This window comes from Ursus arctos, unplaced genomic scaffold, assembly GCF_023065955.2.
Source record: "Ursus arctos isolate Adak ecotype North America unplaced genomic scaffold, UrsArc2.0 scaffold_19, whole genome shotgun sequence".
In the NCBI taxonomy this organism is placed as follows: domain Eukaryota; kingdom Metazoa; phylum Chordata; class Mammalia; order Carnivora; family Ursidae; genus Ursus; species Ursus arctos.
The window spans coordinates 33,299,072-33,322,658 of record NW_026622863.1 but is presented as its reverse complement, the minus strand read 5'-3'; the positions used below and the strand labels follow the sequence as shown (position 1 = coordinate 33,322,658).

Genomic DNA, 23,587 nt, shown 5'->3' with positions numbered 1-23,587 from the left:
CCGGGTGGCGCATGCGCCTCAGAGGCCAGGAGCAGCGGGGCCTGGTCAAGCCCTGAAGGGTCAGCTGCGGAGGGCGTGGGAGGCTTCGCTACCCGGAGCTGGCCCGGCTCTGGCGTCCTGACTGCCGGCCTTTGAATGGGGAGTCTTCGCTGGTGACTGTCGCTTCAGCCCTTCTGGTGTGGCCGCGAGTCGGGTGAGTCTCGGCAGTCCCGGCCGTTCCGAGGAGCGCTCTCTTCCTGGCCGCGGTGTCTGGGGAGGCCGCGGGACACCCACTTGCCCCCCACCTCGTTCTCTGCTCGCGCGCGCCCCGCCGTGTCCCCTCCTGCGGCTCTCGGAGTTTGGGATCTGGACGGTCCGGCCGCTGGTCTTCGGGGTGGCCGTGGCTCGCCGGCAGTGCACTGCGCAGTCCACCGCGCGAGCGGCCGGAGGTATGTCCTGGGCTCTGCGCCCTTAGGCACTTGCTGAGGACGCGCTGGTAGTTTAGAGCATGCTTTGGCCTAGACCTTTCACTCTCTGCTGCAGTCTATGCCGCCACTCGCGAGCCTAGTGATCTGGGGCGGGCTCCTCCCCTCCTTGAGCCTCGGCTTCCACGCCTGTTAAATGGGTATAACCCATGACATCGATGGTGAGAAGGGAAGCCCTTCCATAGTGTTTGACACGGTGAGCGCTCAATGAATTGTATGATTATTATTGTTATCACCTAGGAGTTTAGAATGTGCATGTAGAAGGTGGGGGCCTTGTTGGGGCACATCTCAGCTGCAGTGAAAATTGCCACCAGTCCGTCTTGCGAAGTGGGAATGCAGTGAGATCCTCATCAGTACACTTTTCAAGGAAAGGAGACTTTCAGATCCCTTTTACTGGGTTTAAAAATTACCGTGCTTGTAGGTTCACATTAGGTGCTTTATGAAGAGTCTTAAGTAAATCCGAGTTCTGGAAACCTTCATTTAAAATCTTAAGTGCATAAAAGAAGTTTGCACTGGCAAACTTGTGTTGTGATGCCCCTTGTATCTCCTTTCCTATACATACAGGCTTCTGCAATTGTTTAATTTATTTCAGATGAGCCTTATTTTCGCCCCCCCCCTTTTAAACTATGTTGAGGTGTGAACCAATTCTCAGATCTATAATAATCCTAAATTCAACATCTGGTAAACATTTATTGAGCATTTACTATGTACATTTGCGAGAATATTCCCTCACTAGCCTGTGTGTTCTTTGGGGTGTATGGACTGATTTTTTTCCTCCGAAATTCAAGTAATTTGGTAGAATGCCCAACATCTACTGAGTGGTAAGTGTTTGTTCAGGGAAAGCTACAACTTGGCCCATTCCTTAAAAACTGTGTGGTGGAACTTACGAGCCCAAAGTCCTTTTCCCTAGGCGTCCTCAGGGTTGCTCTCAGTAGCAGTGGGGCATGGTCTGTATTTGGGAGCACTAGTCACTCAATAGCGTATGTTTGGATTTGGTCACTTTGCAACTGCAAAGAAAAGGGTAGGGTAGGTAGTATACCCTGCTAGGTCTGCTACCTCTGCTGAATATGGTGCATAGTTTGAAATAGTTGCAGAAATACTAATTTAACTAATTCCAGTGCTTTCTGAAAAGTAGACTTTAAAAAAGATATGTTTTAGAAAGCATTAAGTTTACTGTTCTTCCTAGAGAACAGCTTCTTCAAACTTTGCACAAGAGACTTTTCTGGACTTGTTTTTTGTTTGTTTTAAAATGACGTTAGAAATTGAAGCTGTAGTATTAATTTCTTTCTGGTGCAGCCACCAAACAGCAGAATCTTTTGAAAGAAAACCCAAGTGGCATTAAAATAAGGGGTTTCCTCCTTGTGACTGTAGATTTGCTGAAGTGTTATTTGAATCCTTACTCCTTTTTCTTTAGTAGAGTTAATGTATTGGTTACTCTTGGTTTATTTGCTAAAATTGTGCCACCTGGTGGTTGAAGTCTGTCTATCGTGGAATAGTCCTTAGGAAGATTTTACCTCAGTCTTGGTAGAATAAGATGAAGGAATGACTAAAATAAGCCTATAATTTTTATGTCTTTAGTGAGAGTACCATACTGCTTCTATCCTCCCAGCTTACCCCCAGGTAAAAGTTAAAATTGTTTTCCAGGGGCCTGTCACCCAGTTATCGAAACATCAGATTGTCACAGCTGAACATTTTTAAGAGTTTCAGTGGTTGTTTTGGTATAAATGTGTGCACAGTGAGGCAGTGGGTGGAGTTGAGGTGAGGAGAGAAGCACTGTAACTGTGACAAGTTAGCCCTTCTGATGTTTTCTAAATGCCAAAATAAAGGTGGGACTGAAGTTTTGTGTTTAAATGATAACAGTTTGAATGGAATTTATTCCTCTTTCTTACTATAAACACCCAGGCATGAAGTCTTATCACAAATGAATGTTCCCTTCACCTTTGTTCAGCAGTGCTGCTGACGCTCTTAATTATTTTGGCACTACCCTTTTGAAGTTGTTTTGTGTATTCTTAGTGGTAACAAGTTTTTTATCCATTGACTGTAGATTTTATTTTTGGAAATAGGTTAAAATCAGTTCAGCCTTTCCCATCATGTGACAGAGTATTTCGGATATACAAATAATACTTTACATATGTCACACTCACTGCACACCATTTCAGATGCTCCCACATATGTTATTTTAAACTTCATGACCATCCAGAGATACAGGTCAAGAGCTAATTCCAATTTATGGAAGAAGAGACCTAGGTCTCAGATTAAGTAACCAAAGTGTTATAATTTATGGACAGATAATCCACAGCTTTTGATTGCAAATCCATTGTTTGTCTTGCTGAACCAGGTTGTTTCGTTTATCTTCTCTGATGTGCGCTTCCCTAAATTGGTAAGTATTCCCAGTTTCATTAATGGCTTCCTGTTTGGATTTGACTGATCAGGACAAACACAATACTGTCCTCTTTCTTGAGGGAGACAGGCTCTCTATGTCTAATAATACAGGATAATATTACACTGACTTATTTGGAAGCTAGGCCTAGAATTAGTGTCTGTTGAACTTGTAGCCAACCAGAGGCTCTTTGAGAAATAGTTTTTACTCTCTTTATTTATTTCTTCCACAAACTGCTGGGAAGGCATGTCTTTACTATTTTGAACATGGGAATTATCTGTCCTGGTGAGAGATTGCATTGGTTAGTAACTCTGCCACTTAGTATGTGACCTGGGCCTTAGTTTTACTATGAAAATGTCAGTAATGCATATTTGAACTACAAAAGGCAATTTCTTATGGTTCCACTGAATTTATGAAGGTACCTACTTGCTATAGTTACTGGAAGGATTATAAGATTTGTGCCTAGCATGTGGTAAATGTTCAACAAATTATTTTCTACACTAATAATGTACATATATTCTTATGGCTTTGAAGGAATCTTAAAAGTAGGAATATGAAACATACATTTAGTTTTCTTCAGTTCGTAAGTTACTTTGAATTATAATAATGCTGATTAGAATAGGCTTTTAAAGATGACTGCTGGAAGATACTAGCAGTCACATCAGCATGTTCTAAGAACAATGCCGTTGTTTTATAGCTGTGCTTTGTGGATCACACAGGAGAGTCTGGCAGTACACCTGTGTGTGCACCAATGGTTACATGAAACCAGACGACACCAGGTGCTGGAAGGGAGTATGGGTACAGGGTGGATCGAGGGAAAGAAGAAGAAAAAGATAGGGTGGAGGAAAGAGGGGAATGACTGGTAAAGCAGGGAATTTGTAACATAAGGGATTTGGTCCGTGTTTAGAACTCTAAATTATGTAGTAGCTTAGCTTTTTACCTAGAAGACTAGGAAAAGGAAACTGTATGAGAAACCATTTTCTTCTTGGACATAGTTATGTAGGATAAGTAAGTAGAAGGGAAGACATCTTATTGGTACCCTGGCTGGGTCCACAGTGGCATAAACTTTTGTAATAGAGGGAGGAAAAATATACATCGTGATATGTATGCATTTATACTTGTATACAACATGCATGTATTTATCTCAGCAGCCAAGTGCCTTCTAAAGTATTTAATTTGCCAACTAACGAGGTCATTTCAGTATATCGTGAGCTTGTTTCCGAACTGTAAAAGTATGCATTTGAGGGCTGGTTGATAGAAATATGCAAAAATTTTATATCAAATATGTTTATAAAAAATATATATTTTACTGGAAAAAAGACATTTTCTAGAGGGTTAAGCCAGTATACATCTTCCTCAGGAAGAAGTAAGTGAGGCGGAAATCAGATAACCAGATTACTAATAGGTGTAGATACATAATATTGGTCTAATATTAGATGATTTAAATTGCTAGACTTTATGAGATCTCGATTTTCTGAGGCAAAAAGATTATGTCATTAAAAAGACTTTGTAGTGGGTGGCAGGCAAACCAAACTTGAACTTGGCTGCACTTCCAATTTCCATTTCAAACACTGAGCTGGCCCCAGCAGCCTGATATGTGATCTTCAGCTGTGGTATGCGTGTGTGTGCGTGTACTCAATGGAAGTCACTCAATGGAACAGTGATCTACTGATGTTTTTATAAATTGAGTTCTGCAATGGTAGGAATACTGTCATTCTCTGGAATTAATTTGTTAATGTATTTTTAAGGATTTTACTTGTTGTGAGTGGAAGGTTGATAGTTTGAATTTCTTGAACTTTTTTGTCTTAGCTCTATTAAGGCACAATCTACAGATCATAAAATTCACTCATTGTAAGTGAGTTCAGTGATTTTAGTAAACTGCAAGTGTGCACCTTTTACCACAATCCTATTTTAAAACATTTTTATCACGTAAAAATATTCCTTTTGTAAATGAATGATTCACATGAATGAATGAATGAATGAATGAATGAATGATTATTTGCCCAATGGCAAATAATCCTCACTGTCACTTTCAGGCCCCAGCAACCCATCAGCTTTTTTTCTCTACAATTTTGCCTTTTGTAGACTTTGCATATAAAAGGGATCATATAGTCTTTTGAATCTGGCTTCTTTCATCTAGCTTGGTGCTTTTGAGGTTCGTCCATGTTGGTGCCTGCATTCCTTTTCATTGCCAAATAGTATTCCATCGTCTAGATATACCACGTTTGTGTGTCCAATGACCAGGTTATTGGATATTTGGATTGTTTCCAGTATTGGCTGTAATGAATAATGCTGTGAACATTCACATACATGTCTTTGTGTGCATGTGTTTTCATTTCTTTTGGGTAGATTCTTAGGAGTGCAGTTTCCGTGGTCCGGGTCCTTTGGTAAGTTTGTGTTTAACTCCTTAAGACACTGCCAAATTGTTTTCCTAAGAGTATACTATTTTACGTTTCTACTAGCAATGCATGAGGTCTGTTTTCTCTGCATCCTAACTAATGCTTGTTATTGTCTGACTTTTTTATTATAGCTGTCGGGGGCAGATGTGTAGTTACCATCTCATTGTGGTTTTAGTTTGCATTTCCCTGTGACTAATGGTATTCAGCATTTTTTCATGTGCTTAATTAACCATTCCTGTATCATCTTCTATGAAGTATTCAAATCTTTTGCCCATTTTTTAGGTCCATTTTAAATGTTGGATTGTTTATAAGCATTGTTTATATATTTTAGATAACAAATCCTTTTTCATGTATGATGTGCAAATATTTTCTCCTAGTCTGTAGCTTGTAGGATATTTATTTTTTAGAGCAGTTTTAGGTTCACAGCAAAACTGAACAGAAAGTACAGAGATCCCATTTGCCTCCTGCCCCATGCATGCATGGCCTTCCCCACTATCAACATCTCCCACCAGTATCGTATGTTTTTACAATTGATGAACCTGCATTGACATGTCGTTATCACCCAAAGTATGGTTTGTCTTTTTCTTTTCTTTTTTCTATTGTATACATTATGAAATGCTCACCACGATAAATATATCACAATATTATTGACTGCGTTCCCTATGCTGTACTTTTCATCCCTCTGTCTTTTCATTTTCTTCATGGTGTATTTTGAAGTGAGAAAGTTTTTCCAGTTTTATAAGATTTTACCAATTTTTTCTTTTATGAATTGTGCTTTTGACCTATCTAAGAACTCTTTGCCCAACCTAAGGTCGTTATTTTCTTCTAGATTTTCTTTCTTGAAACTTGTAAAAGATTAAAACAATTAATTGATTCTTTTTTTTTGTAATGTTTTCCAAGTTAAAAAGAATAGGTTAAAAAAAGGAATAGGTACATAGTGCTACATAACTGTGGCAAACACTTCAAAATAATGCTTTTCCTTTGACGTTGGCTTATTTTCTACTTTGTGAAAGAACCAATTAAATTTAATTTCTGAAATTTCAGCCTCTTGCTTTCATTGTAACAGTTGCATTTTATGGATATATCTGCTAAATTGAAAAGCTTTTTTCCCCATCTGCTTTTTGTTTCTTTTCATTGTTTAGTTGGATTTTCTCAGCCCGATGTTAGGAATAAGAAAGCAGTCCATATGAATTGACGCTAACATGAGACTGGCTAACGAGGTGTTAACCCTCTCAGAGGAATATACATTTTAAAAGGATTAATAAGCCAGTTCTCTAATTGTATAGAATTTCATCTGAACAAAATGAGTTGTAGTCAATTTCAGGAACGTGGGGAAAATAATTGAAATCGGGCTTATTAATATAGGCTAGCTGTTTCTGCTGGAGCACTTATTTCCAGGATTGGGTCTCTTGAGGAGTTCTGATCTTTTCTGAACCTGCAGGTTCTCCAAACAACACCTCATGATTTGCTGAATCTGTTAAATTGTTGGATAAAGAAGCTGAGCCTCAGGTTTAATAATTTGCCTAAGGTCAACATTCTTTTCTGATAAAGCTCACTGCACGTTTGTACAGAAATAGTTTTAGGTCGCATTAACAAATACAGTCACACATATTCAAGACACTCTTGTATCCACAGGTTGCTCTGCTGTGCTCCGTCACCTCCTAAAGATGCATCCTGACTTATCTCCACACTTGCACACTGAAGAATGCAACGTCTTGATTAACTTGCTTAAGGAATGTCACAAAAATGTAAGAGTTCAGAAACATGACCATGAAGCAAAAATGAAACTTAGGTGCAACACACTGATGTAAAATGTTACGTCCACTAACAAAAAGGAATGATAATATAGTGGGTCTTAGCTTACTCAAGATTAGTGACTGATGTTTGTGGTGTTTCAGACACCATCTCCTTTCCTGATTAGTAAAAATCAAGCACGGTAGTTCGTTAGGGAACTTCTGAAATGATATGTAATAGTTAGAATCCACGTTCTTACAATAAGATACTTTCCTTTTTTAAATTACAGGGCACCAGAACAGTTATGTTAAATTCTGACTCTTCTGATCGTAATGGAATTATTCTAAGATTTTTCTAAGATTTTCCTTGATGTCTACCATTCCGTGTTTAAAGGAGATTGAAACATTTTTTATAATAGATATTAGCTAAATTTAAATTACGATTGGCCTAATTTGACAGGTTTGCTTACTTGTTAGTGGAATGAAAGTAAAATTCCATGCTTTAAACCAAAATAGAAAGGAAGACCATTTTTGGAGGTCATTAAATTAAGCTGATATTTTTACAGATGTCAAATATTTAGCTTTTTTCATATACTTGAAATGTGAGACGGTTATAAGGAGCATTTCTGTTTTTCTTTAATTTTGCATGATGTGTTATTTTCCTCATGATATTCATAAACTGAGATATATCAAATTATAATAATAGCAAGTATCATTTAAATGAGTACAATTTAAAGACTAATGGTAAGCTATAAGTAATTCCTGTGACCTGTGTAGTTAGGTATTTTTGTTGGTTCAAAGAATGTTGTCATTTGACAGTATACTTTAGGCAGACTCTTTTCAGCATACATCTAGATCAAGAATTGATACTGTCTTTTTAACATTAATCATTTTATGGGTGTGCAGTAGTGTCTTATTTGGTTTTAGATTTATTTTCCTGATGGCTGGTTTTTGAGCATCTTTTCATGTGCTTATTGGCCAGTCACATAAAGTCTTTTGCCCATATTTTATTTTATTTCTTAAAAAAATTTAAATTTTATCTCTTTATTATTATTTTTTTCTTTAGCCCATGTTTTAAAATTGGGCTGTTTGCTTTATTATTTAATTTTAAGAACTCTGGTTTTTTTCGTTCGACATACAAGTCCTTTGTCTGGTGAGTGTAATGTGAATATGTTCTCTAGTCTGTGGCATCATTTTTCACTTTCTTAAGGGTGTGTTTCAAAGAGCAGTTTCTAAGAATGATGAGGTCTAATAACCAGTTTTTTTCCTCTTACTGTTTGTGGGAGGTTGGGGTTTTTTGTTTTTTTTTTAGTTTTTTTTGCCTTCTGAGTATCTTTGTATGTTTCCTGGTCACACAAAGATTTTCTCCTGTTTTTTTCTTGTGGAAGTTGTTGAGTTTTAGCTTTTACATCCAGGGCTGTGATTCATTTCAAGTTAATTTTTGTGTACGGTGTGAGGCATGCGCCAGTGTTTCTTTCTCTTTGGATACTGTTGTTCCGGCACCATTTGTTGCAGAGACCATCCTTTCCCTCCTGAATTATCTTGCTGTCTTTGTCAAAAATCAGTTGACCATATGTGACTGTCTATTTCTGGGCTCTCTAGTCTGTTGCACTGATTTATGTGTCTGTTCTTAACCCCAGTTAATTCCAGTGTTATCTTAGTGGGGCCACCCTGGTCCCCTGACCGTTTTGTCCTCTGTCCCTGCTCAGTTGCACTGGAGTGATCATTCAAACGTAAGTTGAATCATTGTTCCCCTCTAATGGCTCCCTTTGCCTGCAAGTTATCAGATCTAAATTTCTTGCTTTGTGTTGTTTCAGGGCCTTCATGAACCTGGCCCCTACTTACCCCTTGGGCCTCACCACCCTTCTGCTCACTTCTGTGTGCTCCTGTATGGAATTGTGCAGGAACATGCTTCCCTCTTCTAAGCCTTTGTGCTTGCTTTTTCCTTGCTTGTCTTAGAGCTCTCCCCACCATCTCCACTTCCTGTGTGCTAGACCAGGTTTCACCATCCTCCAGGTTTTATTCAGCGTCATTTGTTATTTCCTCTTCCTTTTCTCCGTTCCTGGCCTACATTCTCTTGGTGTAGTCGCTCTGTTCTCCTGTAACCCCACATGTAATACAGTTCCTACTTTTAAGATAGTTCTCACACTTTTTGGTCTCATGACTCCTTTATGCTCTTAAAAATTATTGAGGACCCCGGATAACTTTTGTGTATGTGGGCTACAGCTACCAATGTTTACTTAATTAGAAATTAAAACTGAGAAATTAAAAAATATTAATTTACATAAAAGTACAGTAATAAATCCAATATATGTTAATGTAGTAATTTTTCATAAAAAAGATCTTATTTTCCGAAACAAAAGAGTGAAATGAATGACATTGCTTTTGCATTTTTGCAGTTCTCTTTAATGCCTGGCTTAACAGAATATAGCCAGATCCTCCTATCTGCCTTCATGTTCGGTCTTTGGTGATACTGCCCTTTGTGCAGCCTTTGGAAAATTCCACGGTAGCCTTGTGAGAGAACGAAAATGAACAAAACAAATAAGATCTTTGATTATCAGGAAAATAGTTTTTATTGTGTACATGCTCTGGAAAGATCTTGGGAACTCGTGGGTGTCTCTGGACTATACTTGGAAAATTACTGCTTTATAGCAATCACTTTGTGAGCTGGCTCTTCCCTTTGACCATGTACTGAGAGTAGGGCCCAGGTCCACCTTCCTCACTGCTGTATCCCTAGTGCTTAGGACATTGTCTTCGAGATCTCAATTGATTGATTCATTTATTCAGTCAATTGCTCAGTCGGTTTGGTTCTCTAGAAACAGACATTGCACACTAGAGGCTTATGCCATGTGTATACAAGAGAATTGTAGAACCCGGGCATTTCGTTAACCAATTTCAATGGAGCACTTTGGGTTTGTTTTTTATGTAATGTCACAAGAGTATAATTCTTCTTTGGTTTTAAATGTTGGGAAAGCTAAAAAAAAAAAAAAGGGCTTCTGTCTTGGATTTAAAAATAAGATGTATGTTTATGGGATGATATGAGTCAATGTAAACCAAACTATGAAATACTGCCTTACGTTCTGAAAGTCTAATCCTTTCTGTTAGTTCTGCTTCACCGGAAGGTATGTGAAAATGCATGGTTCCTGTTCATTTGTTGTCAAGGATATAGTTTAGGAAAAATACACAGGAAATACTTATTCTGAAAATGTCCTTAGGTAACCACTAGGAGATCTTAGTTTACCTTAAATGCTTGCCAGAAAAAATGACCCATTTATTCACTGTGGACCAGAAAAGGATATTTACAGTGGCGGTGAAGCAGGGAAAGAAAGGATTAGCATGAGGCACAGCTAATTAATTACGTGTTGTCTGGTTTCCATGAAAGCCTTAATTAGAAAGAAAAGGAAAAGGTGCTTATTATTACAAGTTCAGCACTTATGGCATGTCATTATAGGACATCACCATGCTGTCCTACCCATTCCTTAAAAGTCGTGATATGCAAACACACTAATTATAGCCCGACTAAAATTCATGTTCTTGACTTCAGTCTTCATCTTAATCTGGTTAGAGCATTCATACTTTTTGCCATGATAATCATCATAGGCCTTGAAACCACTAGGAGATTTTTATTTTTGCTTTGCAAAGAAAGAGACTTTGAACTTTAGATACAGGTTTTCTTACATTGTGGATTAGTGGCTTACTTATGTGGCTCATATAGGCCATTTAATAATAGTGTTATTGTTTCTGATGTATTTTGATGACATTTTGGATGGAGGAAAATGAGAAAATTAGTGTTGGCCCCCAGCATTTATCAGATAATTCTTCAATGGGACAGAATGTTTGCTAATGAGGAACTCACTGGTCATGTTCATATGGCCACACCACACTTGACATCATTGCTCCCTGTGATAGATGGTTGTGCTGTGATTTTCACATGCCCTTAAAGAAAGGGGTATTAGAAAACAGAATTGTTTACACTCTGTCATTGTGAGGTTTGGGCAGGTTAATAGGCTTCCCTTTTATGAAGGAAAACTCTTTTTAGTTTTCATTTCTACCTATAGAGCATTTAGTCCTCCTTTTAGGAAGGCCAGGGTAAGTCCGTTTGTTTGTATATTTTATACCTGTGATTTAACTGTTTGCTTATTGACAAGGTGGTGACACATTAAACCCATTTCTGTAGGAATAAGTATTTAAATTCTATGTGCCAGAGACCTTAGCATATTATGGGATGAAATATTTTACCACTCTTCTTCCTTTTAGCACAGCATTCTGAAATTTTTTGGTCATTGCAATGATCTCGATCGGGAGATGAGAAAATGCTTGAAGAATGAGGTAAGAAAAGTGTTAGGGGATGAAAGTGGTTGAACAGTAGAATAGAAATTTCTGATTAATATTTAGAATACCTCCATTACTAATTTTTATTCCAAATTTTAGTATAACAGAGAGAATTGACATTTTATATGTATGTCCTCCCCTAAAACCAAGAGGAGAAATGAAAGTACTTTGCTGGTTTTTTTTGTTTTTTGTTTTGCATGCACATAAATGAAAACAACTTCCTTTTTATAATCATTGTGACTCTGGATGAATCGTAAGGGCTAGGAAACTGAATTTGTTTAGTAGAAAGACTTTGGTCAGTCACCTATTGGCTATAGCAGGTAACTAACACTTTCTGGGCCTCCGCTTCTTTATAGAACATGGCGGGAGCTAGACTTGGGCTCCTCACAGGTTTGAAATTGTGAATTTCTTCGTAACCATGGCATGTATGAGCCACACGGATCTAGTCTGACTTGGCCGGAAAGACTTATTTCCTGAACCCGGTTTTAGGCCATGACTTGGACTCGGGCATATAGCAGAGTGCTTTTGAAATCTTTGAAAAGAAATTTAACTCCATTTCTGTTTCATACATCAGTTGTTTTATGTCCCAAAGCTTTAAAAATACATAACTACTAAAAACCTGCCTTCCAGTTTTCTTTCCTTTTCTATATTTTTGAATTTTTTTTCCAATTAGCCTTGTATTGAAAGGTCTTAGTTACAACATTTGAAGCTGTCCAGCATCTATCTATCTTCAGTTTTTGTATTTTTCAATCTGAAGCTCTTTTTTTTTTTTCCTTCCCAGAATCCCTTTCCAGTGTCTTTATTGTTCAAGAACTTTCTGGACTTCTGAGTTCAGGGTGATAATTTTCTTTGCACAAACGTGTACATACAGAAGTGTTTTAAATTGATTTTTCAAGAGTTTTTCTTCATATTTACTTGTAAAGCCAGTTTATATGAAAACTGAACCCAGGGCTTTGTTCCTGTTTTAAGATGGTGGGAAAATGAAGCCCACATTACTTTATTCAGTACAACTGTTTATTTCTCACATTCTTTCAGTTGTGTCAGATAGTTTTTTCCCTAAGTTTAGATTTTTTTTTCTTCTTACAGTTCAGTAATTTTTGCCATTAGTTTGGTGATTAGATCTTTATACGAAATTTTCTTCCAGGTGAACAGCTCAGGAGCTGTCAGTGACTGTTTGGTAGAATGTTGTAAATATTTTTCTTACTTTGAGTTTGTTTTCTTATAAATTCTGGATTTTCTCCTTGACTTATTTTCTAAGTCCTCTTCATGGTTTTTGTGTCGCTTCATTACCTGATTTATAGATGTTTTTGTCTGTTCTTTCCTCCTTCAGTCCTCTGAACCTGTGCTCATTTATTTCCTCTCTGCCTTTAATGCTTTCTAGTTGACCATTTCCTGCCTCTCTTGCGCTCCTCTAACCATCTCCTTCCTGTGCCATTTGCGTACTTCATTCCTTGATGCTTTCAACTACGCAAAAGGGTCTGGCCAGTTCCCTTATTAGCCTCTCTTTGCTGCTGTGTCGCTGCTTTCGTTCTTTCTTTCTTTCTTTCTTTCTTTCTTTCTTTCTTTTTTATGATAATTTTTTATTGTTATGTTAGTCACCATACAGTACATCCCTAGTTTTTGATGTAATGTTCCACGCTTCATTACTTGCGTATAACACCCAGTGCACCATGCAATACGTACCCTCCTTAATATCCATCACCGGCCTATCCCATTCCCCCACCCCCCTCCCCTCTGAAGCCCTCAGTTTGTTTCCCAGAGTCCATAGTCTCTCATGGTTCATTCCCCCTTCTGTTTACCCCCCCTTCCTTCTTCCCTTTCTTCTCCTACCTATCTTCCTACTTCTTATGTTCCATAAATGAGTGAAACCATATGATAATTGTCTTTCTCTGACTTATTTCGCTTAGCATTATCTCCTCCAGTCCCGTCCATGTTGCTGCAAATGTTGTGAAATTGTTCTTTTTGATGGCTGAGTAATATTCCATTGTATATATGGACCACATCTTCTTAATCCAGTCATCTGTTGAAGGGCATCTCGGCTCCTTCCACGATTTAGCTATTGTGGACAATGCTGCTATGAACGTTGGGGTGCATATGGCCCTTCTTTTCATTACGTCTGTATCTTTGGGGTAAATACCCAGTAGTGCAATTGCTGGATCATAGGGTAGCTCAATTTTTAACTTTTTTTTTTTTAAAGATTTTATTTATTTATGTGACAGAGAGACAACCAGAGAGAGAGAGAACACAGCAGGGGAGTGGGAGAGGAAGAAGCAGGCTCCCAGCGGAGGAGCCTGATGTGAGACTTGATCCCGGAACGCCAGGATCACGCCCTGAGCCGAAGGCAGACGCTTAACGACTGTGCTACCCAGGCACCCCACTGCGCTACCCAGGCGCCCCTCAATTTTTAACTTTTTAAGGGTCCTCCACACTGTTTTCCAAAGTGGCTGTACCAACTTGCATTCCCACCAACAGTGTAAGAGGGATCCCCTTTCTCCACATCCTCTCCAACATTTGTTGTTTCCGGCCTTGTCCATTTTTGCCATTCTAACTGGTGTAAGGTGGTATCTCAAGGTGGTTTCGATTTGAATTTCCCTGATGGCTAATGATTTTGAACATTTTTTCATGTGTCTGTTAGCCATTTGTATGTCTTCATTGGAAAAGTGTCTGTTCATATCTTCTGCCCATTTTTTGATTTGATTATTTGTTTCCTGTGTATTGAGTTTGAGAAGTTCTTTGTAGATCTTGGATACCAGTCTTTTATCTGTAGTGTCATTTGCAAATATCTTCTCCCATTCCATCGGCTGCCTCTTAGTTTTTTGACTGTTTCCTTGGCTGTGCAGAAGCTTTTTATCTTGATGAAGTCCCACAAGTTCATTTTATCTTTTGTTTCTCTTGCCTTTGGAGATGTGTCATGAAAAAAGTTGCTGTGGCCGATGTCAAAGAGTTTGCAGCCTATGTTCTCCTCTAGGATTTTGATGGATTCCTGTCTCACATCGAGGTCTTTCATCCATTTGGAGTTTATCTTTGTGTATGGTGTGAGAGAGTGGTCAAGTTTCATTCTTTTGCATATAGCTGCCCAATTTTCCCAGCACCATTTATTGAAGAGACTGTCTTTTTTTCCACTGGATGTTTTTTCCTGCTTTGTCAAAGATTAGTTGCCCAAAGAGCCGAGGGTCCATTTCTGGGTTCTCTATTCTGTTCCATTGGTCTATGTGTCTGTTTTTGTGCCAGTACCACGCTGTCTTTGTGATCACAGCTTTGTAGTACAGCTCGAAATCCGGCATTGTGATGCCCCCAGCTTTGTTTTTCCTTTTCAAGAATTCCTTGGCCATTCGGGGCCTTTCTGGTTCCACACAAATTTAAGGGTTGCTTTTGTTCTTTCTATCGAAATAGTCACTAATACTACTTTTGCAGCATCCTCTTTTGTCTCTCTTAATATTTCGATCCCTTTTGGTTTGGTTGTGCTGTTCAGTGAAGTTTTGTGAATAATGTCACGTTCATCCTTTTTTTTCCTTCTTTAATTCAAAGGCCATCTGGACTCCCTTTGAGGATATCTTAACATACATTTTAACATAGATTATGTTTTAATTTGCTCTTTAACCTATTTTTTTGGCTGCCTACAAAGTATTATCTTCTGAAGATTTACCCGTAAGTCCTTCCTCCCAACGTGATTGCTGGAGGCAGTCCAGTGTATTTGATTAAAGATAGATACCAAATATTTTTCTCAGAGTAGGTATCTCTCCATGTTCAAGAACAGTGCCTTTTTTTTTTTTTTAAATAGTTTTTAAAGTGATGAAATGCCCTTTCCCCCCGACAGTCTTAACAGGAAAATTAATGTGTGACAGATAAAAGGAATGATTTTGGTTAAAGGGACCCAGTGTTTCATCTGTAATTTGAAGTGGCCCTTTGATGAAGAAGAAAAAAAAGTTTGAAAACTATCATTCCAGAGGCTATGTTAGAACTCTTCAGTCAAAACTTCAGATCTAGAAAACTTCTTAGAGATGACCTAGTTAGCTCCTCTTATTTGAGGTTACAGCACCCGAAGATGCAGTAAGCATGAACCTTCCCAGCATTGTCTCAGGGGTCTGGGGCAGGGTACCAAGTTGAGTCCCTGCTTAGCTTTCTATCACTGATTTTCATTTCTGCGGCCTTTTCCCATATCTCTGGCTCTAAAAGGTTTTGATGTCTAGCTATTAACATATAATTAGTTTTTTTCAGCGTGAATTTATTTTTACTTTTTTTTCTTTTTCCATGGGGACCCTTCATTCACCTTTAAAATATGTCTATCGGGGCGCCTGGGTGACTCAGTCGTTAAGCATCTGCTTTTGGCTCAGGGTGTGATCCCAGAGTCCTGGGATCGAGCCCCACATCAGGCTCCTCCGCTGGAAGCCTGTTTCTTCCTCTCCCACTCTCCCTGCTTGTGTTCCCTCTCTCACTGGCTGTCTCTCTCTGTCAAATAAATAAATAAAATCTTTTAAAAAAATAAATAAATAATAAAATATGTCTATCGGTATATATAAGCCTATACATATATCCATACAAAAACACTTACATTCAAGTGTCTCTGCTTTAAACAAGTGCTTTTTCTAAGTGCCAGGCTGTGTATTTCCTGTTACTTATATAACCTACTGGCCAGATCCAAATACTAGGCTGAAAACCTCCAAGGTGAAAACTGGATTTAGATCCAACTGACTACAGAAATGTAGAATTTGGAGAGAATCAGGTTTAATGACTATTCATAATGAAAAAATCCTGGGAGTTCAGCTGAATATAGGTTTCCATGTGAACTAATAGGATAATATGGTTGCCAAGAGCCAATTACTTTTGATAATATTTACAGAAATAAAATGTCTAGGTCATAAGAACTAGTAGATCCTCTGTAGTCCACAGCTGTCAGACTGCGTAGAACACTGTATTTAATTCTGGTTGTGATATTTTTTATAAGGGATATTGATATTAAAGCACCTTATAAAAGGCACTTGGTAGCTATTAGAAGGCAGAAACCATGTTCTGTGAACCTTTGTAGAAACCAGCAATGTTCAGCCTAAAAAAGGCGTAGTAAGTGGGTTTTCTGTAGTCAGATATTTGCAAGAAGAAATAGAGGGCAGTAGGAGAATTTACAGGGGAACACTTATTGGTTCAACATTAAAAAAAAACTTTTGGAACAAGTAGAAGTGTCCAACAATTAAACAGGCTACCTCTTGGGTAGTGAGCTGCTCATAGCTAGAAGTGTTCAAGCAGAGGTTAGATGACTTCACTAGATTGTGAGTTCCTGCAGAACAGGGACAAAACTCACTCATCTTAAATATTTACTGAATTCATATTTTGGGAAGAAATAAATTCAGTAAATATTTGTGCATCTATTAGGATGTAGATGCTGTACTGTGTTTGCAATTTCTGATTCAGTGAAATAAAAGACAAATAAGAATTTTATCGGCAAAAACTATTTTGCAAATATTTTGAAATATTTAACTCAGCTGATATAAATGGTAATATAATCTGCTGTCTCTTTTCTCCCCCCTTCCTTTTATTTTCCAGTACATGGAAAAGAGGACCAAGAGCAGGGAGCATGGCAATGCGATGCGAAAAAGACTTTTTAATCCCGCAGAGGAATCTGAAAAATAAATTAGAGGCATACCTCGTTTTATTGGGCTTCGTTTTATTGAGCTTCGCAGATAATGCATTTTTTTCCAAATTGAAGGTTTGTGGCAACCCTGCGTCGAGCAAGTCTATTGGCGCCATTTTTCCAACAGTATTTCTCACCTCGTGTCTCTGTATCACATTTTGGTAATTCTCACAATCTTTCAAACTTTATAAATTACTATCATATTTCTTATGGTGATCTGTGATGTTACTATTGTAATTGTTTTGGAGTGCCACAAAGCATGCCCCTATAAGACAGTGAACTTAATCAATGTTGTGTGTATTCTGACTGCTCACCAACCAGCCATTCCCTCGTCTCTCCCTGTCCTTGGGCCTCCCTATCCCCCTGAGAATCAACATATTGAAATTAGGCCAGCTAGTAATCCTACGATGGCCTCTCCGTGCTCAAGAGTCCCCCATCTCACACTCTAAGTCAAAAGCTAGAAGTGATTAAGCTCAATGAAAGCCGAGATAGGCTGGAGTGAGGCCTCTTGCGCCAGTTAGCCAAGTTGTGAGTGCGAAGGGAAAGTTTTTGAAGGGAATTAGAAGTGCTACTCTGGTGAACACACAAATGTTAAGAAAGTGAAGCAGCCTTGTTTCAGTGGTGGATGGAAGGTCAAACGTTCCCTTAAACCAAAGCTTGATCCAGAGCAGAGTCCTAACTCTCTTCAGTTCCGTGAGGGATGAGAGGCAAGGAAGCTGCAGAAGAAAAGTTTGAAGCTTGCACACATTGGTTTGTGGTGTTTAAGGAAAGAAGCCGTCTCTATAACCTAAAAGTGCAGGGGTGAAGCAGCAAGTGCTGATGTAGAAGCTGCAGCAACATTGAGGCAAGACCCTCCACCAGCAAAGAGAGGATGACTCAATGAAAGCACAGATGATACGGTTAGCAGTTTTTAGCAATAAGGTATTTTTTAATTAAGGCATGTATGTTGTTCTTTAGACATAATGCTATTATGCACTTAATAGACTACATTATTGTATAAACATAACTTTTATACGTGTTGGGAAACCACAAAATTCATTTGACTTGCTTTGTTGTGGTATTTGCTCTATTTTGGTGGTCTGGAACGAAACCTGTAGGATCTCTGAGGTATACTTCCCCTGGATGCCTTGGCTGAGAGAAGACCTAAAGACTCTTGGTTGATAACCGAAAGAATCTTTTACCTCATTTGGTCTCCAGAATCCTTTGAATGGAAAGTGACCCATGGGGAAATACGGAAAGCCTGATTCTGAATATTTGTTGGGTGGAGCCTTAGGTACTGTCTCTCGTCTGCCGACATACCTGACTTCCAACACGTTTCTTCCCTTTGCCAGCAATCAGTTCACATTTGCATAACTCATCTCCTTCAATAAAATAATTGACTTTAATTATATTTTCTCTGTTCTCTTAGACTTTCCTGGAATTAGGGCAAAGTGGTCCCATTAGACTTTGCTTTTTGACAATGTGGTGATTCTGGAGCTTAAACATTGAAGACACAAACTAGGGCAGAAAGAGTTTGGGGAAGTCTCGGCTGTGTTAACGATATGAAAATGACCCAACTTTATCATTCTCAGACTCATTTCTAGCAGGCAACCACCCCGTGCCCTTTTTGCCAGGTGTTTCTGAAACCAGTGACAATCTGGAAGTCAGCAACTTCCAGCCACAGCAGAGGATTGATCTTGTCAGATGAGGTGTCAACAGACTGTGAGCTGTGAGCTCCTTCTAGTGAATTCTGGTGGTATATCCAGAATGAGGCCTTGCTGATGTCATTGTTTAATAAGTGATGTCCCCATCATCAGAGGTGTTCAAGAGGCTGGACATTCACTTAGCAAGGTGGTTACGCAGGATCACAGGCATTTGATGAAGGGATGGAGGACAAAGTAGAATTAATTCTTTGAGACTGAGATTTATGAATATTTATTCAGCCCTTTCCTCCATGTCAGTCAGTACAGGTACAGAAATGAGACATTTTGCCTTTAGAAGCTTGTAGTAAACTGACGAGTTGACTATTCCAGTAGTGTTGAAGCGCCATGTGGGCCAGTGTTGATAATGGGCCACCAGAGGTGTTTTTTAGAGCAGGATGAAACTTTGGGGTCACTTGATTTTTTAAAATTCCACATTTTGATGGAACGTTTGGACAACCTAAGTTTTTTATAGACTTCACATTCTAAGACCCCTCAATTCCCCAGAGGCATTGATAACTGACAGTTGGGTGGGTCTTCTCTGCATTTACATCACTATTTCGGGACAAGAAAAGGAACCCTGTATTTGGAGAAGGAGCAGGCATAGAGGGAGAGGGCAAACCATAGCAAATGGTGCCATGGAATTCCAAGAGGGTCCCAGAGGAGGGAGTGTCGTGTCACTGGGTCCAATAAGGACTGAGGTGCCCTTTGAGGCTCTGGTTCCTCTGTCATCCCTGACTGAGAGCTGCTTCCCGTGGTGAGGAGTGGCCAGGAGCTTACGGGGAGCTGGAGGATGCAAGCATATTTGGAAAGGCTTGGCTGTGAAGGGAAGGGCATTTTAAGGTGAGAGAGAGTCTTACAAAAATCAAAAGGAAATGGTGAGTGACACTAGGGAACGGGTGTATTTGAAAAGAATGCCCGAAAGGAGGGAGGGGTTGATTTGTGGAGTGAAATCTTTGAGGAAGCAGAAGTGAGTGAGATTCAGGGCCCTTGCTGACAGGATTACTGTTTTTTCCAGAAAACTAATGAGAAGCTGAAAACTTGAAGCACTGTAGGGAATGTAAAGTATTCCTTTCAGAGAGCAGTAAATACCTGTCTGCAGAGGTTGTGCCGCTGTCTCCCAGACTCGGTGTCTGCTCTTTGAGGACCAAAGTCTCAGCCGTGCTAACAGGGTTACCAATAACCAGTTATATGCTAGTAAATGTTTAATACCTGGCCCTGAAAAACAAACTTAAAAGGCACTAATTTGTAGCATTTGCCATTGTCTGTGGTGCACACCCTCCTGCCACAGCAGATTTCAGACTCCCAAGGTGACGTCACCCAAGTGGAGCTGGAAAGACGTGCTCTCCGGAGGCTCTCCTGAGCTGGTCCCAGCTGCCTCCAGCCCCCTGTGGCACACCACTGCCACGTGGAAGGAATGCAAGGGATCATCACGGATTGCCCGGTGATTGCCACCTCTCCCGCTTGTCGCATTTTGTCCATTGAAAGCACCTGTCACCGAAGATGAGCAGTAACGCAAGACTGCTGTGCCTTCTGCGCCTACAGTCCAGGACTGCTAGAGTTCCAGGAGTCTGCAAGGGCGTGTCATTTTGTGGAAGAGAGGAAGCAAATGCCAGGTGGATTCGGGAGGAAATGGGACCTGCCTGTGCCTTGTTGGTTGGATTTGTGCCCCAGCACTCGGCTGTCTGCATCTCTTTCTGTTGCAATACCATGACCTTCTGGTTTAGGACATGTCACCAGTTGCCTGCTTTTTTCAGCCCTCTGTGGGTCAGTGTGAAACCTCACAGTTTTCTCCTTTGCAGAGCAAGCGTACTTTCTTCCTGGGGATTTCTGGGTTGGGTTTTTGTTGTTGTTGTTTTTTTAATCTTTGATTTTTTTTATTGCCACTTGTAGTAGTAGGAGCCTAACAGGCTGGAAGGAGATGGGGGTGGGAGGGAGCAGGCGTCCTGTGTCCTCTTGCCTTTATCAGGCACCTGGCACTGCATTGAGTGCTGGTGTTACAGTGTTGAACGAGCTGGACCTAGTCTGGGTGAGGGCTCGTGTCGCAAAGGACAACCTAAGTCCTGGTAAGGAATTTGGGTTTCCTTTCAAGGGCTCTAGGAAGACATTGTCAGGTCTATGCAGGATGCAGAGTAAAGTGATAGACGTACTTCCCTTCGTGTGGGTTTCTAGTGGCTTTGGGTCATAAAGGACCATCTCTTGAACAGCTCAGGCCATGGTTTTCCTGAGAAATCTAATTTTGTAGACCGCCGTGAGCCCTGATTCTCTGTTCATGACAAATTTATTAAAGTGTTACTGCAAGAAATACGACACAATTTTACTTAAGAGTGAGGATAGAAAGTTGAACTTTTTCTGACCCTTTATAAATGGAGTTTAAAATCACTTTAATCTCCATGGGGTTTTTGGCTCAAAGCACAGAGTTTGTTTCCTGAGAAAGACTTTGGGGTAAACTAATAAAGGTAATGTCATTGGCCTGCCAGGTGGACACACCGGAGAGCTTTCTGTGCTTAGCAGAAGAACAAGTTCCTAAGTCCCAGGGGAGCTGCCTTTGCCACCACACTCAGATGGGAATTGGTGTCCTTTAAATGATGTTATACCCCGGGGGTTCAGACATGCCACATCCTGCCTTAATCCACGGTCATGCCTGCCTCCCCCGGTGAAGTCACTGAAGGAGATGGTCTACAGTGGAGAGTGCAAGTGGAGGCAAGAGGAAGGCTTCTTGTCATCAGTCTCCTGCCTCAGTGATATTCCAGGTGGGGCAGGTGGCCTAGGATGGAGGCCTGGGGGTCAGTCTCCTTCCTCCAAGTGCGGCTAGTCAGGACACTGACAACGAGACTGACGGTAGAGAGATGGGGTAGGACAGCAAGCTGGCTGAGCTGCTCTCACTCATGGAAGACTCTGGCTCAGTGTGAACCACTCTGACAGCGTGAGGGACGAGAGTGCCACATGCATGTGAGTCACCTTTGCTGAGCTAGCTAACATTGCCATTCTCTTTGTAAAGGAAATGTCTCAAATTGGCAGAAGTGTGCAGACTCTATGAACACCCACGTACCCACTCTCCAGCCTTATTAACTTTGATATTTTGCCGTGTTTGTTTCAGGTTATTTTTTTAAATAAATAATACATTACAAATGTGGGTGAAGCCTTCTTGTGTGTCTTACCCCAATCCTATCCTCCTTCCTTTATCAGAGGTAACTACCACTCTGATATATTTCATGCCCGTTATGATTTTGTACTTCTAATATATATGTAAGTATCCATAAACTGTATTATTTTGCATGTCCAAATATTTTACTTTGAAGTTGTCATCATGTGTATTGCCTTCTGTACTTTTTTCACAGTTATGTTGATAAATGAAGCTCTTTATTCATTTTAACTGCTGTGTAATATTCCATTGTATGACTGTACCACAGTTTATGCATTTTCCTTTTGATGGTCATTTTAGATAGAGAATTTTTGCTCTTATTAAAATGGCTTCATTAGTATTCTTACATGTCTTGTGCAGTCTGTGAGAGTGTTGCTTGAGTATAAACCTTGGAGCTGTAAGGATACACCTTCAACTGTACTAGAAGTTTCTAAATTATACTGCAAATAGTTGCAGACATAAAATTAATCCATCTTACCGACACTGAGTTGTTTAAATCTGTGAACGTAGTATATCTGTCCATTTTTTCAGGTCTTTTATATTTCTCAGTAAATTTTTATGATTTTTAAATGACAATCTTATGCATCTTTTGCTAGATTTGCTCTTAAGTGGTACTTTAAAAATTGCGTGTTCTACTTTGCTATTATTGGTATAATGCAGTTGATTTCTTTATATTGATCTTATATTCAGAAAGCTTGCTGAATTTTCTTAATTCTAATAGTTTATAGATTATTTTAGATATTTCTATGTAGACAGTCATGTCACTTGTGAATATATTAACAGTGTCGTCTCTTCTAACGCTGACACGTTTTTAAAAAATTGCTCGTAGTTCAGGCATCTGGTACAGTGTTCAATGGAAGCATCAGGCTGGTTTTGTTACTGACATACAATCCTAACATTTCACTGATATGTGACGAGTTTGCGGTAGGTTTCTGGAAGACGCCTGTGCCTGGTTAAGGAAGTTCCTCTGTGTGGTGGGTGAACTTGCTCGACGTCCGTCCCGTGTGCCTCTCAGTACTGCTGAAACCAGAAAGCCAAGCACTGCGTTTTTTCAGATTCTCTTACTGTTGGGCTTTAACAAATTAGTGTCCATTCATCACTGAGACTTGACTTTGAAATGGGCTTGAACTGAAGAGAGGGAGGTTGTCTGGTGTTCGTCTTGCTGGTGTGGGTCATGGCGGACATGGCACAAGCTATGGTAGGGACAGCAATTTTTGCTGCGTTTTCCCCGTTTTTGCCACGCAGCTTCTTAATTGTGTCAGGAACCTAGACTGAGCTCTGCAGTGTGGCTTTGGGGATTGTTCATGAAGTTTCTTCACCCCTTCCAGTGCTTCGGTAGGTTATGTAATACCTGGTAGTAAATATCTTTCTGTCATTACATGCTTTATATGCATTACACTCTTCCCCCTTTGACTTTCTATCGCTTTCTCTCTCTGCGCTGCCTTCTTGGTGATTTTCTCAAATATGTTTTCCGGTTTATTAGCTCTTCTGCTGTGTCTTCTCTGCTGTTTCAACAACCATCAAGGTTTTCATTTCAGTGACTGTTTTATTTGGTTCATTTTCAAATCGACCTATTTTCATAAAGATTTTAAAAATATTTTTAATTCTTTGTTTTATTTTTAGTTTTCTTTATTTAAATTTTTTTATTATTATGTTAGTCACCATACAGTACATCATTAGTTTTTGATGCAGTGTTCCATGATTCATTGATATAGTTTCTATTAATAGTTCCATTATTTGAAGTTTTTGATCTCTAACACTTCTGCTTGTGTTTGCTATCTCTTCCTTACGGCAGATAATTTCCTTATGTGTTTTGCTTGATTGTTAGC

The 23,587-nt window shown here is 39.6% G+C and overlaps 1 protein-coding gene across 5 annotated transcripts; it reads left to right on the top strand.

Annotated features, from left to right (window-relative positions):
• Window position 1: 1 nt before the first annotated feature.
• Window positions 2-22,098, top strand: CMC2 (C-X9-C motif containing 2). 5 transcript variants are annotated; one of them, XM_026495286.4, is made up of 6 exons: window positions 3-193; window positions 2,803-2,844; window positions 5,194-5,231; window positions 6,879-6,991; window positions 11,234-11,305; window positions 16,847-22,098. In XM_026495286.4, the coding sequence occupies exons 4-6, from the start codon at window positions 6,911-6,913 to the stop codon at window positions 16,931-16,933; spliced, it is 240 nt and encodes a 79-aa protein (XP_026351071.1). In that variant the 5' UTR covers window positions 3-193; window positions 2,803-2,844; window positions 5,194-5,231; window positions 6,879-6,910; the 3' UTR covers window positions 16,934-22,098. The 5 variants fall into 5 exon arrangements, with proteins under 5 accessions (XP_026351074.1, XP_026351075.1, XP_026351071.1 ...); XM_048223627.2 differs by having other exon boundaries at window positions 3-428; XM_026495289.4 differs by lacking the exon at window positions 5,194-5,231 and having other exon boundaries at window positions 2-193.
• Window positions 22,099-23,587: the final 1,489 nt, after the last annotated feature.